The sequence below is a fragment of the Hetaerina americana genome, unplaced genomic scaffold (assembly GCF_022747635.1).
Source record: "Hetaerina americana unplaced genomic scaffold, ioHetAmer1.1.p SCAF_5, whole genome shotgun sequence".
In the NCBI taxonomy this organism is placed as follows: domain Eukaryota; kingdom Metazoa; phylum Arthropoda; class Insecta; order Odonata; family Calopterygidae; genus Hetaerina; species Hetaerina americana.
In genome coordinates, this window is record NW_027287095.1 from 57,859,721 (window position 1) to 57,878,291 (window position 18,571).

Here is an 18,571-nt window from a genome sequence, read left to right on the forward strand (position 1 = left end):
ATAAGCATGGTGTAGATCGATTCATAGCTAAGTAGTGCGTTGCATATTCGGATCCCGCTTCGGGACATGGATCTTAATACAACGTAATGCATCTTCTTCCGTTGGATTTTTTATACAAGGCCTGTCCCAAGAGTATGGATGTGTATAGAACTCAAAAGTGTGACTTTATTTTGGACGGACGGACGGATGGCGGTTTCTTTGGGTTGGTTCGAGGGAGGGGAATCCTGGGAAAGGCTGGAGGCCGGTTGCCGTTGGCTCCCAGCCTTTGCGGGGTGCCGATCGTTCGTTTGCGAAACCTCTATAACGTTACCTTGTTAATCTCCGTCATGAACCGGTTATTGGAACAGAGCCACGCCATTAAAACTTTCGTGACTCTGGGAAAAACCGGGAAGGAGACTCATGACATATTCAAGGCGACTTATGGTGATGACGCCATGGGAAAATCGGGTGTTTTTGAGTACCGCAAGTTGTTTCGGGGGGGTATAGAAGATGTTGAAGACGCCGAACGTCCAGGATGCCCTTCGAACTCAAAAATGACGAAAATCTTGCAAGAGTGAAGGCTTTGTTGGACAGGGATCGCAGATTTAGTGTTCGCATGGTTTCTGATCAACCTGGCATTCCTAAAAGTGATGCGCATCGACTTGTGACCGGAAACACGGACTTGAGAAAGGTGTGTGCGAAGTTGGTGCCGCGAGTGCTCTTGGACGAACAAAAGGAAACTCGCACGTGGATCTGACAAGAGCTTCTCCTCGACCATGTGAGTAGGGATCCAAATTTTTTAGAGAATGCCCCGCCAGAATTCTTCCTCTTCCCCTACCTCAAAACCATGGTGAAAGGACGTCAACACGGCGAGGTGGAAGCATTACAACAGGCCGTGATGAGGGAGCTTAGCAGTATTCCGGGCGCCGTCTTCAAGAAGGTGTACGAGGCGTAGAAAACCCGCTGGTAGCCGTGTGTGGACGCACAAGGGTGCCACTGCGAAGACTTTTGAGTGAATGTATCAATTCTGGCTATAAATATTTTACAACCGACTATACCTTACTACTTTTGGGACAGATTTTCTATGACACGACCGGTCATTGAGAGTACTTTATTGTTAGCCTACCCTATCATTGCGCGATAAAGCGGGTGAACAGCGAAATCTTAACAGTACTCCGCGTAGGTGTTACATGTTACGTACTCTGTGAATGGCTTTTACAAGGTCTCCCAGGAGACAAACACACCAATCGAATGTAACGCGTGGGATTAGAGTAAAGGAAAAGAAGAAAACGAATGAGCGTTCGTTATCTGTTTCAAAACGTGCGTTCAGTTGAACTTCCCAGTTTGGTCGAAGGTCATTAAATGATATACGGTGTTGACCGATTTCTGTTTTCTTAACCCCCCTCCCCGACCTCGTTTATCCTCTCTTCTTCTTCGCATTCTGATTTCATTCCGCTGGGAAACCGATTCGGTAGCGAATTCCAAAAATCGTGAGTTCTTCTATTCTTCTTTATTTTGGAGCGAGATCGAGACAATGGAGTCTCTCTTACCACCTAACCCCTCGGCTCACATTTACAAGATTAAACTTACAGATAAATTTCGCAAATTATACATAAATAGTGATTAAATTAGTACATACAATACCCTAGGCCTAACATACGCCAGCGCAATACATTAGTTGCTTAGTCAATTAATGGCTATAACACAATGTAAACAACATACAAGATAAGACACATAGATGCTTGCGATGATATATTGGGAGCTGATGTGTAAAGCTCCCTAGGTCTATTGTCCTACAGGTTACGTTTTTTTTAGATTTACATAGTACCAGACAAGCTGCCACCAGGGTGTGTGACAGGGGTTATTACTCACCAGGCTACTTTTGACCCGAAATGTTAACCCCTTCTAGCGCAGTCAGATAACATTATTCAAATCCCTAATCGTCCGTAGGGATAAATGACATCTTAAATCTATCTGTTCAGCATTTAATCTCTCAAAGTTCATTTATCTGATTTCTCCTGCCATGGTGAGATGGGGTCAATAATACATTTGCAACAACATTGCAAAAGAGACATCCTTCCAATTTAACGTTCAGCTAAGTTATCATTGTAGCCCAGCATGGAGAACATTTGTGCCCTGATTGGATGCTCCTGGGTTCAATATTGGGTGCTACCAGTTAAACACTAACAGTAGGACTTTCAGGGTATTGGGAGGCTACAACAGTGTACCATAGTTAGCTCAGGGAAAGGGACCACTTAATTTATAAATAAAAGTATGGTAATTACAAATAAATAATGTGGTTATATGCCAAATGAATAGCCCTACTTTCATCGATCAAACAACTGTTTTTCTTGATAAGTTAGACAGACATCCCATGCTTATGACAGAATGAAGTCATTAGCATGGGATTTGAACCATTATGCAGACAAAAAAATTAAAATTCTTATTCTAGTCATCTTTAATGGTTTGTCGCAGGAAAAAATTGTTAAATATTGTTCACATGTTTTTTATTTTTTTACTGGTATTGATATGGTCACCCCATTAATTTTAGTTATTTAAACTAACTTAATTATTTAAAGAAAAAAGGGAAATGTTGCAATAAAAATTAATTAAAATGAGCTTTCGCTTATGATAGAGGAACATACATTTGTTTTTACGGAAGTACCTGTATTTGTTCATAGTGCACGGGAAGATGGCAAGCATTTTACTCAATATATCTGGAATACTTTGGTGAGCTTAGTAATCATTCAGCCAGGCAAACAGAGATCTTAGCCAGGAATAGCCTTTCACCATGAAAAATTTGCAAATTAGATCAGACTGCTCATTCCTCTGTTCCACCTTTGATTTCCATTAGCTTCTTATATCCATAAGGTTGCTCTGATTTGCTTTCAAAATGGGGCTGTCTAGAGATGCTACCCTGAATATAAACCTAAGATCCTGTAGTTAGAGGTCAAATACTTAACTTGCCAATATTTTTTATACTTGTTTATATGTTTATAATGGTACTCATAAGCTCATGCTAAAATATAATTGAATACAAAATTTCAAATACATATCTCATTGAGGTTAATAGAACTTCACATTTAAACCTATTAAAGAATAGATATTCGGAGGAAAATAGATCATATGAAGACCCCTTCATATATTCCCTGTGGCACTCCACTTGGCAATATTTATAATTTAGTAGTAGAGGATGGTTTATGGAGAATAGCCATTAACAGGCTTGGGGTAACTTGTTTCCAGTTCACCTATGGATAATTCAATGGTGGTTGAGATTTATAGCTTACTGGCAGTCTAGTGGTGACAACCAGCATACTTTACAGAATAGAACATTTCAATCAGATAGGCCAGTGATTTGAGTGGCATTGCTAATAATTACATTGCTCGTGATGAACTTTTAATTTAACAGGGATCCTTGGTCTCTGTTGTATGAGTTTTCAAACATCCTTTAAATGTTTGCTTGCCACATTGGAATAATCCACATTTGTGCAATTTTCTGGGACCTTTTTTTGTCTGAAAAACGCTAGGTAATCAACAAAATAAATAAATATGTTGAAATTCTCATATTTTCCATTTCTCATGTACAGCACTTATTCTTCATTACTCGATTTTTTTTAATTTGAAAAAATGTTGATGATCTCAGGCAGCCCAAAATATCATCATTGGCAAAAGAAACTTCAAATAATTTCCATTATTGAAATAGAAAGAAAGACTCGTACTTTTCCACAGATTTTATTATACGGCACGACGCGTTTCACTGACTTGCGGCATCATCAGGTAAATCACCATCACCATCTGTGGAAAAGTACGAGTCTTTCTTTCTATTTCAATAATGGATATCAATTACTTCCACGAAGTGAAGCCTGAAACAATAGAATATATTCAAATAATTTGTCTGATAAAGTTTCAGATGCATTGATATCAGGCTAAGCATCATCACAATGGACATGGCAATGAATTCTGTTCTATGAAGCCTTTGTGGATACATAAAAACAAAGCCATATATCTCAAAGAAGTTGCAGGAAACACATCATAGAATTATGTATGTTGATTAACAAAGAAGCAGTATTAAAATTACTTTATAGATGGAGCTGATGGATTAGAATAATAATTTATTTTTACAAAAATATTTCTAGTTGTGCAATAAAATGTCATTTAATCCAGAATGCCATGCTTTTGTCTTAACTATTAAAATTACAAGCACCAATACCAGCTCCAATAACACCCAAAATAACACCTACTGGTCCACCACTAGCACCAGCTACAGCACCACCTATCAATGGAAGAGGTTGGCAGTTCTTTGATCCCCAATCAATCACTTTTTGATCCCAAACTGGGCTACCAAATACTTGTCTTGCTACTCTCTTTCCTCGAGGATAAGCATAGGGAATTGGGAATCCATTCACCAAAAAAACCTTTTTTGGGACCAAGGGTTTTGCATCATTGGAGTGAACATTGCTCTCTGGGGTTAAAGCCTTGTTTTCATTCGATACCTCTTGTTCTTTGTCTTCACTAATGGCCACATTTTCCTTCTGTTCAATTGAAGATTCAGAATCAATAGCTGCTCTTTCATCAGTTTGGACTTCTGATATTTGATCTTCTTGGGCAGCAACCCTGAAGGATTAAATCATGGATAAAGTTAGATTGATAGGAAAGTATGAAAATTCCACTATTGTGTGACAAGAATGATTAGTTGTACCTATGTAAAAAGGTAAAATTATAGTCAATTAGATGTAATTGCTCTCAATTAGTTGTTAGATTCTGAAATTTAATGTCCACTGCTTTAATGCAGAGGTAGCCAAAAATTTTGATATTATTGGCAAGTTTCAGCCTCATGATGGCATTTTGTGGCACTTCCACAATCCAAAAAGAGCCACAAAATTCTCTGAACTAATCTTATTTGCTTCCCACACTGCTTCAGACATTGACTGATGTAGTGGTCCATGTAGCATATTGGAAAATTCCTATGATAAAATTAATAATAAAATCATGCTGGGAATAAATAATAAAAAAGATCATAGCAGGGCTACATAGATGTGAAGAGAGTTTTTGAGTTGCCTCTTTTTTAACATGGGCTTCAACAGTGTCTCACAGCTTCTATGAAAGGCATGCATGGAGTTAGAGGTCATCAAAACTTTGGTGGTAGGGGGAATAAAAAAATTTGTCTCAAAAGATAAGTGAAAATTTGATTTTTTTAAATGTTTTATTTGAAGTGAAATAGATTAATAATAATATTTATTCTATGTAACATTTGACACTAGTACAGAACAGTAACATTTTTTACTTATTGTAGCATATTAATTCTAATGTGGTACACTGATTGTGCAATACCTCGCAATCCAATTCATATTAATTTTTACGTAGTTTGTGATTTGTTCATGATATCCCAACATATATTCAAGTAAAGTTTATAGCTCTATTATTATTAGGTAATCTACCGGTTAAGGTAGGTTTTTGGATGGACGTAATTACTAATTAAATAATTTGTGGCTCCTAGCAAAACACAACATCCTACTCTACATCAGGTCCCTCTTCAGCTCAGAGTACTTTCTTCCTCCCTTCATTCCATCCAACATCCCTATCCTGTTCCTTCCCTTTCCTCGTTTGCCTAACATTCTCCCCTCAATTACAGTCTTCAACATCCCGCTGCCGGTCAATACCCCCTTCAGCCACTTTTCCTGCCTCCATTGGATTTCTCCCAACAAACCCCTCTCTTCGCCCACCAAACCATGTACGTCCTCATTTGTTTTCTTCTCTGTCCATTTCACCTTCTCCACACCCACATTTCAAAAGCCTCCAGTCTACATCTATCCTCCTGCTTCAATGACCATGTTTCCGTGCCGTACATAGCTACGCTCCATATCAAAGTTTTTACGACTCTTTTCTTAACATCCTTACTCAAAGTCCCTGTCATCAACTCCCTCCTCCTTGAGAAAGCCTCTTTGACTAGCGCAATTCTTCTCCTTACGTCCTTACTACTTTGACCGTGTTGGTCCAAAACACTGCCGAGATACGTAAACTGTTCTACCTGCTCTAGTTTTTGTCCTCCTATTTTAATGTTAAGCTTAGCCTTTTTCTTTCTAGAAAATCGCATAACCTTTGTTTTATTAATATTGATTCTCATCCCATACCTGTCGCACTGAATTTCCAATTCACTAAGCAATGCTTGCAGCCCCTTGGCTGACTGACAAACTAAAGCTTGGTCATCAGCAAACCTAACTGATTTTACGAATTCCCCGCCTATCTTCATTCCTACCTCAAGTTTTTCCCATTCTCTTTGATAGGAACTAAAACTGATCTCACAAAGTCTTCCGGCGAGATTCCTTCCTCATAAATACTACGGATCAACCCATATAGCCTCTTCCTCCCACATTTTCCTAAGCATTTTAAAAGTTCCATGGGAATGTTATCCACCCCCACGGCCTTATTTAGTTTCATCTCCCTTAATGTCCTTTCTATCTCATTGTCTAGTATGCCTGGACCTAAGCTATCTTCCTCTACGTCATGTTCCTTTTCTATGTCTAACTTTGTTGGTCTAAGCTCTTTACTATACAGTTCTTCTATATATTCCTTCCATCTCTCTTGGATCTTCCCTGCGTCAACTATTACCTTACCCGCCTTATCTCTAACTGCTATCGTTGATCTCCCTTTCTTACTTCCCGATAAAGATTTAACTTTGCTGTACAGCGCACCGATTTTTCTTTTGCTTTATTTGTTGTCCGCCTCAATTTATTGTTTAATTCTTTGTACTTGGTTTTTCCTAATTCTGTATTTACATTCTTCCATTTTTGCCGCTCATCCATCTTTGTAATCGTCTCATCCGTGATCCATGGTTTCCTAGTCCTTATAGTGTTAACGGTTCCAATAGTGTCTTTTGCGGCTTTAGACAACCCTTTCTTGATCATTTCCCATTTTTCTTCGATAGTACTTAGCTCTTTACCATCCTCCATGATTTCCTCTACCGCTTGTTTGTATTCCTTCCTTTTCAAACCATTCAATGCTTCTACATTCCATTTCCTGACTTGCCGCCCCTGCCTTATCTTTTTGAAACGGACGCTACATTTCATAACCACTAAATTGTGGTCAGAGTCCGCATCTGCTCCCGGGAAGCTGTGGGAATTTATCACACTGTTCCTAAACCTGTGTCTAACCAGGATATCATCTAGCTGATATCTTCCTGAGTCACCTGGCATTTTCCATGTATACCTGCATCTTTTTTGGTGTCTAAACCAAGTGTTGGTGATGACTAACCCCTGTCTCCTGCAGAACTCAACTGCTGTCTCCCCTCGGTCATTCCTCGTGCCTGAGCCGTAGTCCCCGACCTCGTCACCATCTCTTCCTTCGCCTACCGTTGTATTCCAATCCCCCATCACTATCAAATGTTTCCCTGCAGGAACACACGCGATTATGTCCTCTAACTGATTGTATATCGTATCGACCTCTTCTTCCTTATGGTTGTTCGGTGGCATGTATACCTGAATAATAACCAAGTTCGTCGGTTCTGCTTTTATCTCTACTAGTAGTATTTTATCCGTTACCTGCTCTATGTTGACTGCGCTTCTCCCTACCTCTTCATTTAATACTATGGCAACCCCTCGTTGGCTCTCGTCCCCGCCGCTGTATATTATTGTATACTTATCACTCCAATAATCCCCGCTATCCTTCCATCTCACCTCGCATAGACCTAAAATATCTATATTTCCCCTTTCCATCTCTCGCTTAACATTCTCCAATTTCCCTGTCCTCATCATTGTCCTAATATTCCACGTTCCTATTCTAACTAATTTGGTCTTCTTCTGCTGCGTCTTCTGCCCTGCTGCTGCTGGTTTTCCCTTGCAAGGGTTTCATGGGATGATGACCGCGGAAGCCTTGCCTCCCCTGCTGCCGGGCACGACACACGGCCGATTGGGCTGAGCCCTGTGGTTGCCAGGACTCAAAATCTCTGTATTGTCCATCATATTTTTCTTGGGAATGATAATTGAGGTGGTTTCCCGTTGCCTCAATAGTGTTTTTAATGTGACACCATCACTTACTGGCCGCCCCACTGGGGTCAGACGCCATTGCAGCCGCCTCACTGAGGAACAGACGCTGCATGGACTACCTTTCGTCTGGCTCCTAACCTTCGACCTATCTGGCATGGGTGACCCAACCAGGAGCAATACTCCCGCCAGCACAGCTCAAGGGGTCATCGGAACGCACAAGCCCTTCCACCACGTCAAGGTTGTAGTCCGGTGAGGGGTTTATAGCTCATTAAGAGTGAATCTAATTATTATTGGGGGAAAGAAAATCATTGAGTTGATCAGTGTGTGTGTGAGTGCTCCTGGCTATGAACATCTTCCCTTTGCAGGGGCCCATTCTAAACTTCAATGACTTATGTGCAAGTTAAGCTCATACGATAAACCTAAGAAGCCATCAACAGAAAGTTTGTCACTTTACTCACCTTATAGGAACTGGAAAAAGCACGACTGAAGGTACTTTTATCTGGATCGGGGATGAAAATGGGATAACATTTTCTCTACCTTGAATATGAGGTGCACTAGAAGGCAGAAGAATAACGGTAGACCTTGCCGAAGTAAAACTCAAAAAGCATGCTAACAACACCTGCAAAAAATATGAAGAAAGGTGTTAACAGTATATTGTGATTGTCTTTTGAAACTTTAGGCTTAACTTTTCAAAAAAAAAAATTATTCTTGTTTTCCAAGGATTTTTAAACAAATAGGTTTTTATACTGAATAATGAGCACTATTACAGTGAGTTCTCTCAGTTACTCTTCTGTGATGAATACACATTCAAACAGTCACAGTAAAAAGTTTAACAATCACTCTTCTACCACCTCTGTGATTAAATTTTCAATGAATGAAATGATGTTAGTTGTGAATGATTTTTTAACTGTCAAAATATAGTCAAATTGTGACATTTAGAACCATATTATGGATTATTATTATTGGCTTTCTATCATTTAATGTAGTTTTCCTAATCATAGACATACATGTAGAACATCTGAAAAAAGGACCAGCAAAGAACAAAATACTTTGGAACAATGTGATGGAGGAGAATGCTGAAGATCAAGTGGACTGACAAAGTAAAAAATGGTGAAGTTCAAGGAAGCACATATGCATGTAACGAAGAGCAGAAGAGGAAAAGGACATCTGGAGAACTCAATGGTTAAGAAGAATACAATGAATTTGACACACCTTGAGACCCAAAATAGTTTAAAATATAATGTAAGGGAAGATCCCTCAAGGGAGTCCAAGAGACAAATATATAGGACAAATTAAAAAGCAGAGAAGCTATCAGAGGGAGAGGAAATCTCCACCAAATAGAGAAGATGCAGTAAATCAATCTTGTGACTGATAGGATTGAAACACTTATGATGATGAAGATTTATAAATGAATGGATGAACAATTATAAATTTTGTTGGCTCTACTGACAAAGGTAGTCATAAAATAGATAAAAGGCAAACAAATATAGACCAACTTGAAAAAATTAAATAGAGGAAACAAAGGAAGCATAATACTTGGATATTCCCAAACCCTATTCATGGAGAATGTGTGTTGGAGCACAGTGTTCTTCCTCCAAGAAATATTGAAGAATTGTAAACTTCAAATTTGTAAGATATGTTGCATTGCATTCAAATCATTCCCTCCCTAGAATTAAACTGAAACAAGTACCTTTTAATATCGACAGAAAACCACCAATATTAGTAAAGTACAACATAGACAGGCTTATAATGATACAGTCAAATAACAACAAACAATATATTTACAAGAGGACATTAAAATGAAAGAAATTTATTATTGATCAAGGAGCTAATTGCAGCAGTCAAAAATAAAAAAATATGATGAAATGTAATATAAGAAAAGGCCTGGGCAGAAGGAATAAAAAAATGAAAATGTTCAGGAAAAAATCAGCACTATGGGCAACTTAAAGGACAAAAAAAGAAACCACAAATTTAATATGTGGAACTAAATGAGCTTTTTAAATATAAGTACTGGTCAAATGCAGGAAAGCTTCACAAAAATATTATACCTATTAGACCTTCAAAATAAATTAAGAGGCTAACAAGTGCTGAATGTTTGGTTGAAAAATGAAGGAGGTATCATTTGCCCAAATAGCACAGAAATTTGAGCAATACTTGCAAAATGTTTTGATGGACTTAAAAATTTCTCAGCACCAAGCTACATACAAGCTAGAAATTTTCTGACATGAATGAGAGTCTGGAAGAAGATACCTTACCAACCATCAAATGAATAAAGGAAGCAATCAAAACTTAAAAATTATAAACATAGTGGAGAAGACTGCATGACAGCCAAACTACTGAAATGGGCTCAGCCTAAGATAAAAAACATTTAATATTTCTTTTCAGAAATCTTGAATATGACAAGATGATAGAAGAATGGAAATTGCCCTTTAATGCATCGGTTGCGTAAGGAAGGAATCAAGCAAGACGCCAACACCTACAAAGGGATTTCCCTTTTACCAGTTTTGATTTCCCTTTTACCAGTTTTATGTAAAATATTCATAAATATTTTATTGCCGGCGGGGTAACGTCCTCGTCTGCCATTCCAAGGGTAGCGGGTTCGATTCCCGCCTGGGTGAGTTTTCCTCCACCTAGGGCTTGGGTGTTTGTGTATGTGACCATTGTTATCGTTGTTAATAGTTCGATGTAAAGGCCAAAATGTGCTGTTTTCGGACTGATATTAAATAAATAAATAATAAATTAAAGAGTATTTAAAAAACTCTAGAGGGCTCTTTAGATGAATGAACAAGGGCGATTTTAAAGGTGAAAATCTTGCTCAGAACAGAAATTCAAATCCGATAATCCAGCTGCTGAAATCCAAAAATATAATTGGGGAATACGTAGATTTAAAAAAGCATTCAAAACTGTACTATTAGGGAAACCTTCAATTAAAAAAACAAGTTTGGTGTTAAATCTAGATTATCAAATATATTTTGTAAAAATCTCATTGCCACCATGTCAAAAATAACATTCATCAGCGAAATATATAACTCATTCGTAATTATCACAGGTTTTACATGAAGTGATAGTTTATCACAAATCCTTTGCAACCATGTATTGGAAAAATTATGAGAATTTGAATTGATACATTAAAGGAGTTTTATTATTACGAAATATTACAAATTATGTTGGTAAGAAAGAAAATATTGAAATTAACTGCCTAGATTCGAAGATAATTTTGCGATATTTTCTGTGGACCTGACAAATGAAACAGTGTAAAAGTTAATCTCCTTTATGTGATAGGCAGCAGGATGGATGCAAGAACTTCAACAGAAGACCATTCAATTTATTACAAACATTGAAAGTGTTCCAACTTGATTAATAACAGACATTGAATGGACAGAGAGTTATCAGATTTAAATATGCATGAAAAATAATTATAGAAAATGGTTTAGAGTAACTGATATAGTGGAAAAGGTTCGTAAAATGCAAAGAGGATATTTATAGCAAAAATTGCGTCTACTCGTGAATTTAAAAAAAGGGCATTTTAAGGTAGAATGCCCATATTCATGCAAATACTTAATATTGAACTATAATTGAGGCAGGTGGAAAGCACTAGAAATATGGATTAGTAGGAAACTACCACGACCACGAACAATTACAGAAGTATGGATATTTTGCATTTTTATGGGTGCGACATTAACATTTGAGCAAAACTTAAATGTTAATGTCGCATGCATGGTGAAGAAAAAAACCCCTGCCACAAACCCTAATGGTAACTTTCAGAGTACAATGTAGATCACCTTCGTAGATTTTAGTAAAGCTTTAGCTATTGTATACTTGAACATATTGTAACCTATACCTAGAGAATATGAATTTCAAATCCTCGCTCCATACGGAGATAATTTGGAATTTATCAGAAAATGAAGCTAATTGAAATGAGTGAGGCAGAGCAACTCATCAGTCTTAATACGAGTATGCGCTTACTTTAGGACGACGATTGGTGAGAGAAAAGATAAAAGCAACATGCTCACCCTCTCTCCGGACCTACGGATAATGATCAAACATTCTTCAATGCGCGGATGTCTTGAATACACTTGATGAGGAGAAGAAAGACCGTACGAGGATACTTCAAGGACCCTTGATTTGACCACATTAAATAAATGAACTACTCCGTCCAGAAAGGAAAAGAGAAAGTAAGACGACGGTGCCTCGACTATTTTCAAATTACACCTTTGATTTTTAACTAAGTAAGACGTATACGGACGGGCGATAGTAAGTGTATAACAAATGCGAAAAGGGCTTTATATAAAAATATCATACAGTTTTATCACTACCTCGGACCTTAGGAAAATGTTTCTATTCACAAATGCTCAAGAACATGACCGTGAAAAGGAGTGATATTATATGAGGTTATCAAAGATTGAAGAAAATAATAAATAAATTATAAAAGGTTGAATAAAATGACTCTGTGGCCAATAAATAAGCGTTTTTAAGACGTCATACTTCAAGAAGCCATGCTTGAAGAGGAAAATCTGTGAAACTGGCCAAAAAATCGAGAATAATTATAGGGCACATGCCGAAGACCATTATAAAAGAAAAGGGAGAACCACAGATGAAGGATAGGGAAGAGTAGCTGATGGGAGGCGGCAATGAATGGAAGGTATGAAGAGATTAGAAGATATTGGATAACATTGAGGGTTACAACAAACCGATCCTAGCGTACATATTTCTCCTTTATGGTCTACATAATAACCCGCAAGGGCGTGAGCGATAATGCTGACGAGCATGTAACCTACTCAGAAAAATTGAACTTCCATAAGTGAACACTTGTAATCGATTATGATTAGAGCCTGACTTACCAGGGCTAACATCTTCGCGACGTGGGCTGCTTCTCGGAGACGGACGTACTTACGGTCGTCGAAAAGTTCCGTCCTCTTCTCTTCTACCTCTCACACACCAGATGGTCAACCCGCCTCTCTTCCAGAGGACAGGCCGGAACCCCTTATATACCTGCTCCGATTCGCTATAGTTTTTCTATTCTCCACAGGGCGCTTGCGCCGCGCCTTCCTTGAAACGTAATCAATTTCAAACGCCTTTGAGTTAAGAGTGCTCTTAAGTCCGAGGTTGCCGAGAATGTTTCTTCCAAATGAGTGGGCTGGAAACAATTATTATTAAGTAGTTTCCACAAAACCTAACAGAAATTCAGTAGCTCCCTGACCGCAGATCAGATATGATGTTACAATGGCAGAGTCTTCTTACTAGCACACGTACCATACCTCCGCTGTGCTCTGTTCATTAATCTGTATTATATGGCACCACAATTACTTTAAGTTCGGTTGATTTGGAAGAATTCATATGTATGCATCTGAGATAAAATATTTGAGAATTATTGCTCGAAAAAATCCATACATTAAGAAATAAACTTTTCTTATGCAATAATTTAATTAATAAAGCTTATTTTGTGATGTTGCGTGCCTGATTATGATGCCCTGCCACATACCCTTTCAGAATTCCATGTAGACGTAGATTTTTTCATTAAAATGAGTGTGAAGATAAATTTGAAAATAATACGAAGAATTTTCCAATCGGAAGGCTTAGCGCAGCAATATTTTAAAGCACTTTTTTTATTAAATCTTAGCCACTGCCTTTGGACCGTGATAGCATCAAATTTAAACTACTCTCATCTACATCTACCTGGAACCTTGCGAGTCACTGCCAGGATGTGTGTCAGGGCGTGATTCCACACGATTCATGGAACATCAAATATAAAGTTAGGTACAGCTACGTGTAGCTACAGCTCCAGGCTACTAATAATTTAAAAAATTGTTTTCCCCTCGCGCGGTCGTTTTTAGGTGTAAGGTTAAGAAAAAGGAAAAAACAATAACAATTCCAATTAGATGTAACTATCTTGCCCTGAACGCAGTGAGGGAAATAGTACCACCCTGCATAATAAATTGATTATTTCGGTTGTATTATTTATTGTGTGGTAAGACCACTCTTGCGACGTCCCTTTCAATATTTTGCGATTCTACACCTACATAAACACCCCGCAAGCCACCAAAAAGGTGTATGGCAGGGAGTGCAGGCACCAGGTGATAGGGATAAGGGAGAGGAAGGGAAAGGGGGAGAAAACGTGCACCCCGAAAAAGTGCATATTTAAATGCATGCTGGCGCAAAACTTAGCTCAAACCAGACAAGTGGATATTTCACTCAATATAATAGTTCTTTGTTATTCGAAAAAGAAAGAAAGAAATATTAACCGCAACCACTTATACGACTGACCTCCAACATACCAAGACAGGTCATGCCAAACTGGTAAGTAAGAAGAGGAAAGTTCTATTAATTTGATGTCCATGCAACTCATGGTTTCCGTCCCTAAGGTAGATGCCTCACGTCGTTGCCGTTGGCAGGGGACGGCGTGAGGCATCTTTCCTACAGATAGTGAGGGAGGACACACCTGCACAATACCTCGCAGACACAGCAAGGGCGTTTGGAGGGGGTTTTAGGGAAATATTGATTCAATTCATCATCTACATAAAGATCCCGTGAGTCATCAAAAAAAGAAGTTTTGTAGAAAAGTGTATGGCAGGAGGTGCAAGCACCAGGTTGCGAATGACCCTTGACTGTTGTGAAAGTGTCGCTTGCATTCGAATAGTTCGGTAACCCATTGAAGATGGCGTGCATAAATAGAACTTATGAAAGTTTCCTCTCATGCAATCCTCCCCTTTCCTCGGGATTATCTCCATCTCCCAATTCCCAGCCCTGCGGTCGCGTGCACGACCATATGCACGCCGCTCGGTGGTTGACAGGAAGACGCGGGTCAATCATTCACGAGTGAGAATTTTATGTCCTAGAAATAGCCATATTATTTTGATCTTCCAAGGTGGTCAAAATCAATCATCATTGGTTAAAAGCAAACGTCAAAAGCGTCAACTTGCAAATAATCCTGTCCGATTCGTCAGGGAATCCAAAACGCCCATGGCACTTGCAAGACATACTGTTAGACTTTTAGAACTTGCGACACCGAGACTATTATTACGGTACCTCATATATCGGTAGATTCCACCATCGCAGTAAAATTAGAAAGACAGATTCAAATACTTGTTCTTCCCTCGCATGATACGCAAGCATAGCAAAAATAATCACAAGCATCCGAATACTTTTACTTAAAGAAAAACATTAAATCTACATCTACAAAATATCCTGCAAGCCGCCGCAAGGGCGCGTTGCGGGTAGTGATAGGGCACCACCAGTAAAACAATAAAATCAAATGCAAAACAGATAAAAGCATGCCAACTCAAGCTCGCAGAGTCTTTATTCAGGTAATCATGCATCTACAGCTACCCAAATACCTCGAGACCCACCATAAAGGTCCGTGGCAGAATGCGCAAGCACCAGTTGAAAAGAGTAAGATCATATACGTAGATAAAATAAGGGAGATAGATTCTAGGACAGATAGGTACAAATACTCATTCTTTCCCCGAACAATCAGAAATCATAATAGTAAGAAACCGAAGTCAGTTTGGAAATATTAAAAACATTGAATTTACTAGTCGGAGCAAAGTTAAACACTGCAAAGCTGTTAGGTGTACTACTATCAGGTGCATGTGTATGTAAGATGTAATTTGAGTGTTTGCATGTGAGGGGTGTAAGTGTTCTTGCATGAATGTATGCCATGTTTTTTTTATGTATGAATTTGTGGTTCTAGCATGCGGTTTTTTTTCTTTTCTAAATTACGGGTGGTGTCCTAACACGCCCCGCCACACGCCCTTGCGGCGGCTTGAGGGGTATTAAGTAGATGTAGATGTAAGAGATGAGGGAGAGGGAAGGTGTTTAAGGGGTGAGGGTGGAGGAAATACGCGCACTTAAAATCCCCGCAAAAGATATACTTCGTGGTGCATGTACATGTGAATTTTAGCGGAAAATGCATGATGTACATGGGTGTACATGCGCGTATGTGAACGAGTGTTTTTGAATATGAGCAAATACATATTCAAATGCATGTACGAACTAATAGTTGGGCACGCATTGCAGGTACCCCTTAAACCACACGCCCTTGCGGTTGCTTACGGGGTATTGTGTAGATGCATGTGAGGGGAAACGGTCAAGTTAAGAACCTCCTGAGGCCAACATTATGGCCACCGCCAATACCTCGACTCGACCTTGGATTTCAGTCTGGCGGTCCCAGGTTAGCAATGGCCACCCGGGGGTTTCCTCGTGACATTTAACGGAATGTTATTCAGAGGGTATTAAAGAAGCAATCTCTCCTCGTGGACGTCTAATATATATTTCGTGGGGTGTGTTTGAGCTGCGACATCGAATAATCCCGATCTTTGGAACCCCGATAATTTGAAGTCCTTAATCAGTTAGACTTTCCTCTTTCTACTACCCTTCCTCAAGAACCAGTTCTGCATTCCGCATTGTTTCAGTGTCTCGTCTCCGCCCCCCCATTCGTACCACTATATCTCGCTCCGTACGCTCGTCTTTGATTATACCCCAACGTCTTCGTGACTTAGGTAAATGGTTGGGTACTAATATTGGAAATTCTTCTTCTCGACTCATATTTTTTCGATTTTTGAAATTGAATATATATATATATATGTGTATATATATATATATATATATATATATATATATATATATATATATATAATATTTATATATTATATTTGTATATTATATTTATACATTATATTTATATATATATATATATTTATTTATTTATATTTCTATATATGTGTGTGTATATATAATATATATTAACACACACATATATATGTGTGTTATACTTCCACAAACACATGGCGCCCCGTGATCAACCGCAAAAGGCATGTGGAAGGAGGGCGGCTGAACCTCTTTCATGCAAAATCCATTGTACATATTACAATTATTATATTGTTAGTTCCTTCTTGAACGTCTACTCTAAGAAGATAAACGAAATAACATCAATTTAAAATGGATGGCTCACATGCAGCGCAGTTACTAATTACCCGTTATAATTCTACTCATGCAAGCCGTACAGTTCAACAGTGCATTAGCTTACACCTTTATTATCACCCGGCACCTGGGCGCGTCGCGGGAAGTGTTAAAACACCAGCCATGAAATGAGTTGAGGGGGAATGTAGGTTGTAAGTTGTTAGCTATTTTCACCAGTAGTGGCGTATACACTCATGCAAAAACGTTTTTAACGTACACGAATGCAAATATATACGTATATTATCAACTAACAAACAGAACACACCTTATGTCCGTTTACCTCACTATGTTTTGCCAGCCTACACTGTCGTTAAAAACCCCTAGACTCTGGAATGATGGGAAAATCCATTAAAGATTCGGGCGATCGTCGATACTTTTTTAAAAATATCATCAGCGATAAATCGGGAAACTATTTGGTCAGTTGTCCGAGGCTGTTCCCAGCTGGACTTCCCGAACTTAATCTTCTTGTTCACTCGCCCGTCATCTGTATCTCCGTCGGCTCTTCGCTCTCTCACTCCCCCACTCCTCTCTCTTCTGAGCCCTCATTTCCATCATCCAATCAAAGCTTTCCGCTCCAGATTTTTCCTCGTGCTTCGAGAGTGTACACGTTTTCCTCGTTTGGGGGAAAAATCATACGCTGGGCGTCAACATTAGAACAAGTATTTGAGAATTCGTTTCTACATCTACATCCACTTAATACCCCGCAAGCCTCCGCAAGGGCGTGTTAGGTCACCACCCGTAAAAGAAAACAAAATCATCTGAAAAATCAACACATTATACAAACCTACGTCTACAGGTGGGGCGCAATATGAATAAATTGCTAGCATAGTTATTTGATAATTCCTTACATTCGTCGATGGCTATTTTGCGCAACTCTTTCCATTGCGTGAAAAATCTTATTACCCAGGTAAATCTAAAAGTAATTTCGACGGCTTTTATTATATATGGTAAAAATTTTGGCAGCGGTGGGATTCGAACCCACGCCTCCGAAGAGACTGGTGCCTTAAACCAGCGCCTTAGACCGCTCGGCCACACTACCTGCATGTGTTTGTAAAAGAAGTTTATTTACATGGATCATTGTTTTACAACAGGATCCGTACATTCAATTCAGACTGTAGATCTGTTGAAAAGATGGGCCTATGAAATAAAAAGAATAACATGCAAGATATCGACAAATGTGTACACTACCAATTCTAATCATCTATCACGCAATTGCTGTCATGTCTATCATGACCTCTAATGGTTTGAGGAAAAAACGACATTTTAAATCTATCCGTTCTACAATAAATCTCCCTGATTTTACGTTATTGATCTGATCCATCATGGTATGGGGTCCAGGTGCATGAGGTAATAGAGTCAGAATGTAGAATAGGAATGTAGAACAGCTGGTGACCTACTGCCACACGTCCTTGCGACGACTTGCAGGGAATTGTGTAAATAGATAGATTGAAAGTAAGTGGGGGCCCGTAATGTCAGTAACATCTTCAGATAAGTAAACTGCCTCAAATTGACGCAGTAAGTTTATCCTGTATTGAAGCTTGCGGTCAATCAGTGGCTCCCATCCTAATACTTTCGATAGTGTCGTGACACTTCTACCTTATTCAAAGCAACTTTTCACAAACCTAGCTGCTCTTCGTGTAAGGTCATGCAGG

General features: G+C 38.8%; 1 protein-coding gene and 1 non-coding gene across 2 annotated transcripts; both read right to left on the reverse strand.

Moving 5' to 3' along the window:
• Positions 1-3,869: 3,869 nt before the first annotated feature.
• LOC139694212 (uncharacterized) lies at positions 3,870-12,904 on the reverse strand. The gene is made up of 3 exons (XM_071592656.1): positions 12,803-12,904; positions 8,420-8,580; positions 3,870-4,593 (listed from the first exon to the last, which is right to left on the reverse strand). The coding sequence occupies exons 1-3, from the start codon at positions 12,812-12,814 to the stop codon at positions 4,161-4,163; spliced, it is 606 nt and encodes a 201-aa protein (XP_071448757.1). The 5' UTR covers positions 12,815-12,904; the 3' UTR covers positions 3,870-4,160.
• A 4,972-nt stretch (positions 12,905-17,876) lies between these two features.
• TRNAL-AAG (transfer RNA leucine (anticodon AAG)) lies at positions 17,877-17,958 on the reverse strand. Its single transcript has one exon. It is a non-coding gene; the product is annotated as a tRNA-Leu (tRNA).
• Between the last annotated feature and the right edge of the window lie 613 nt (positions 17,959-18,571).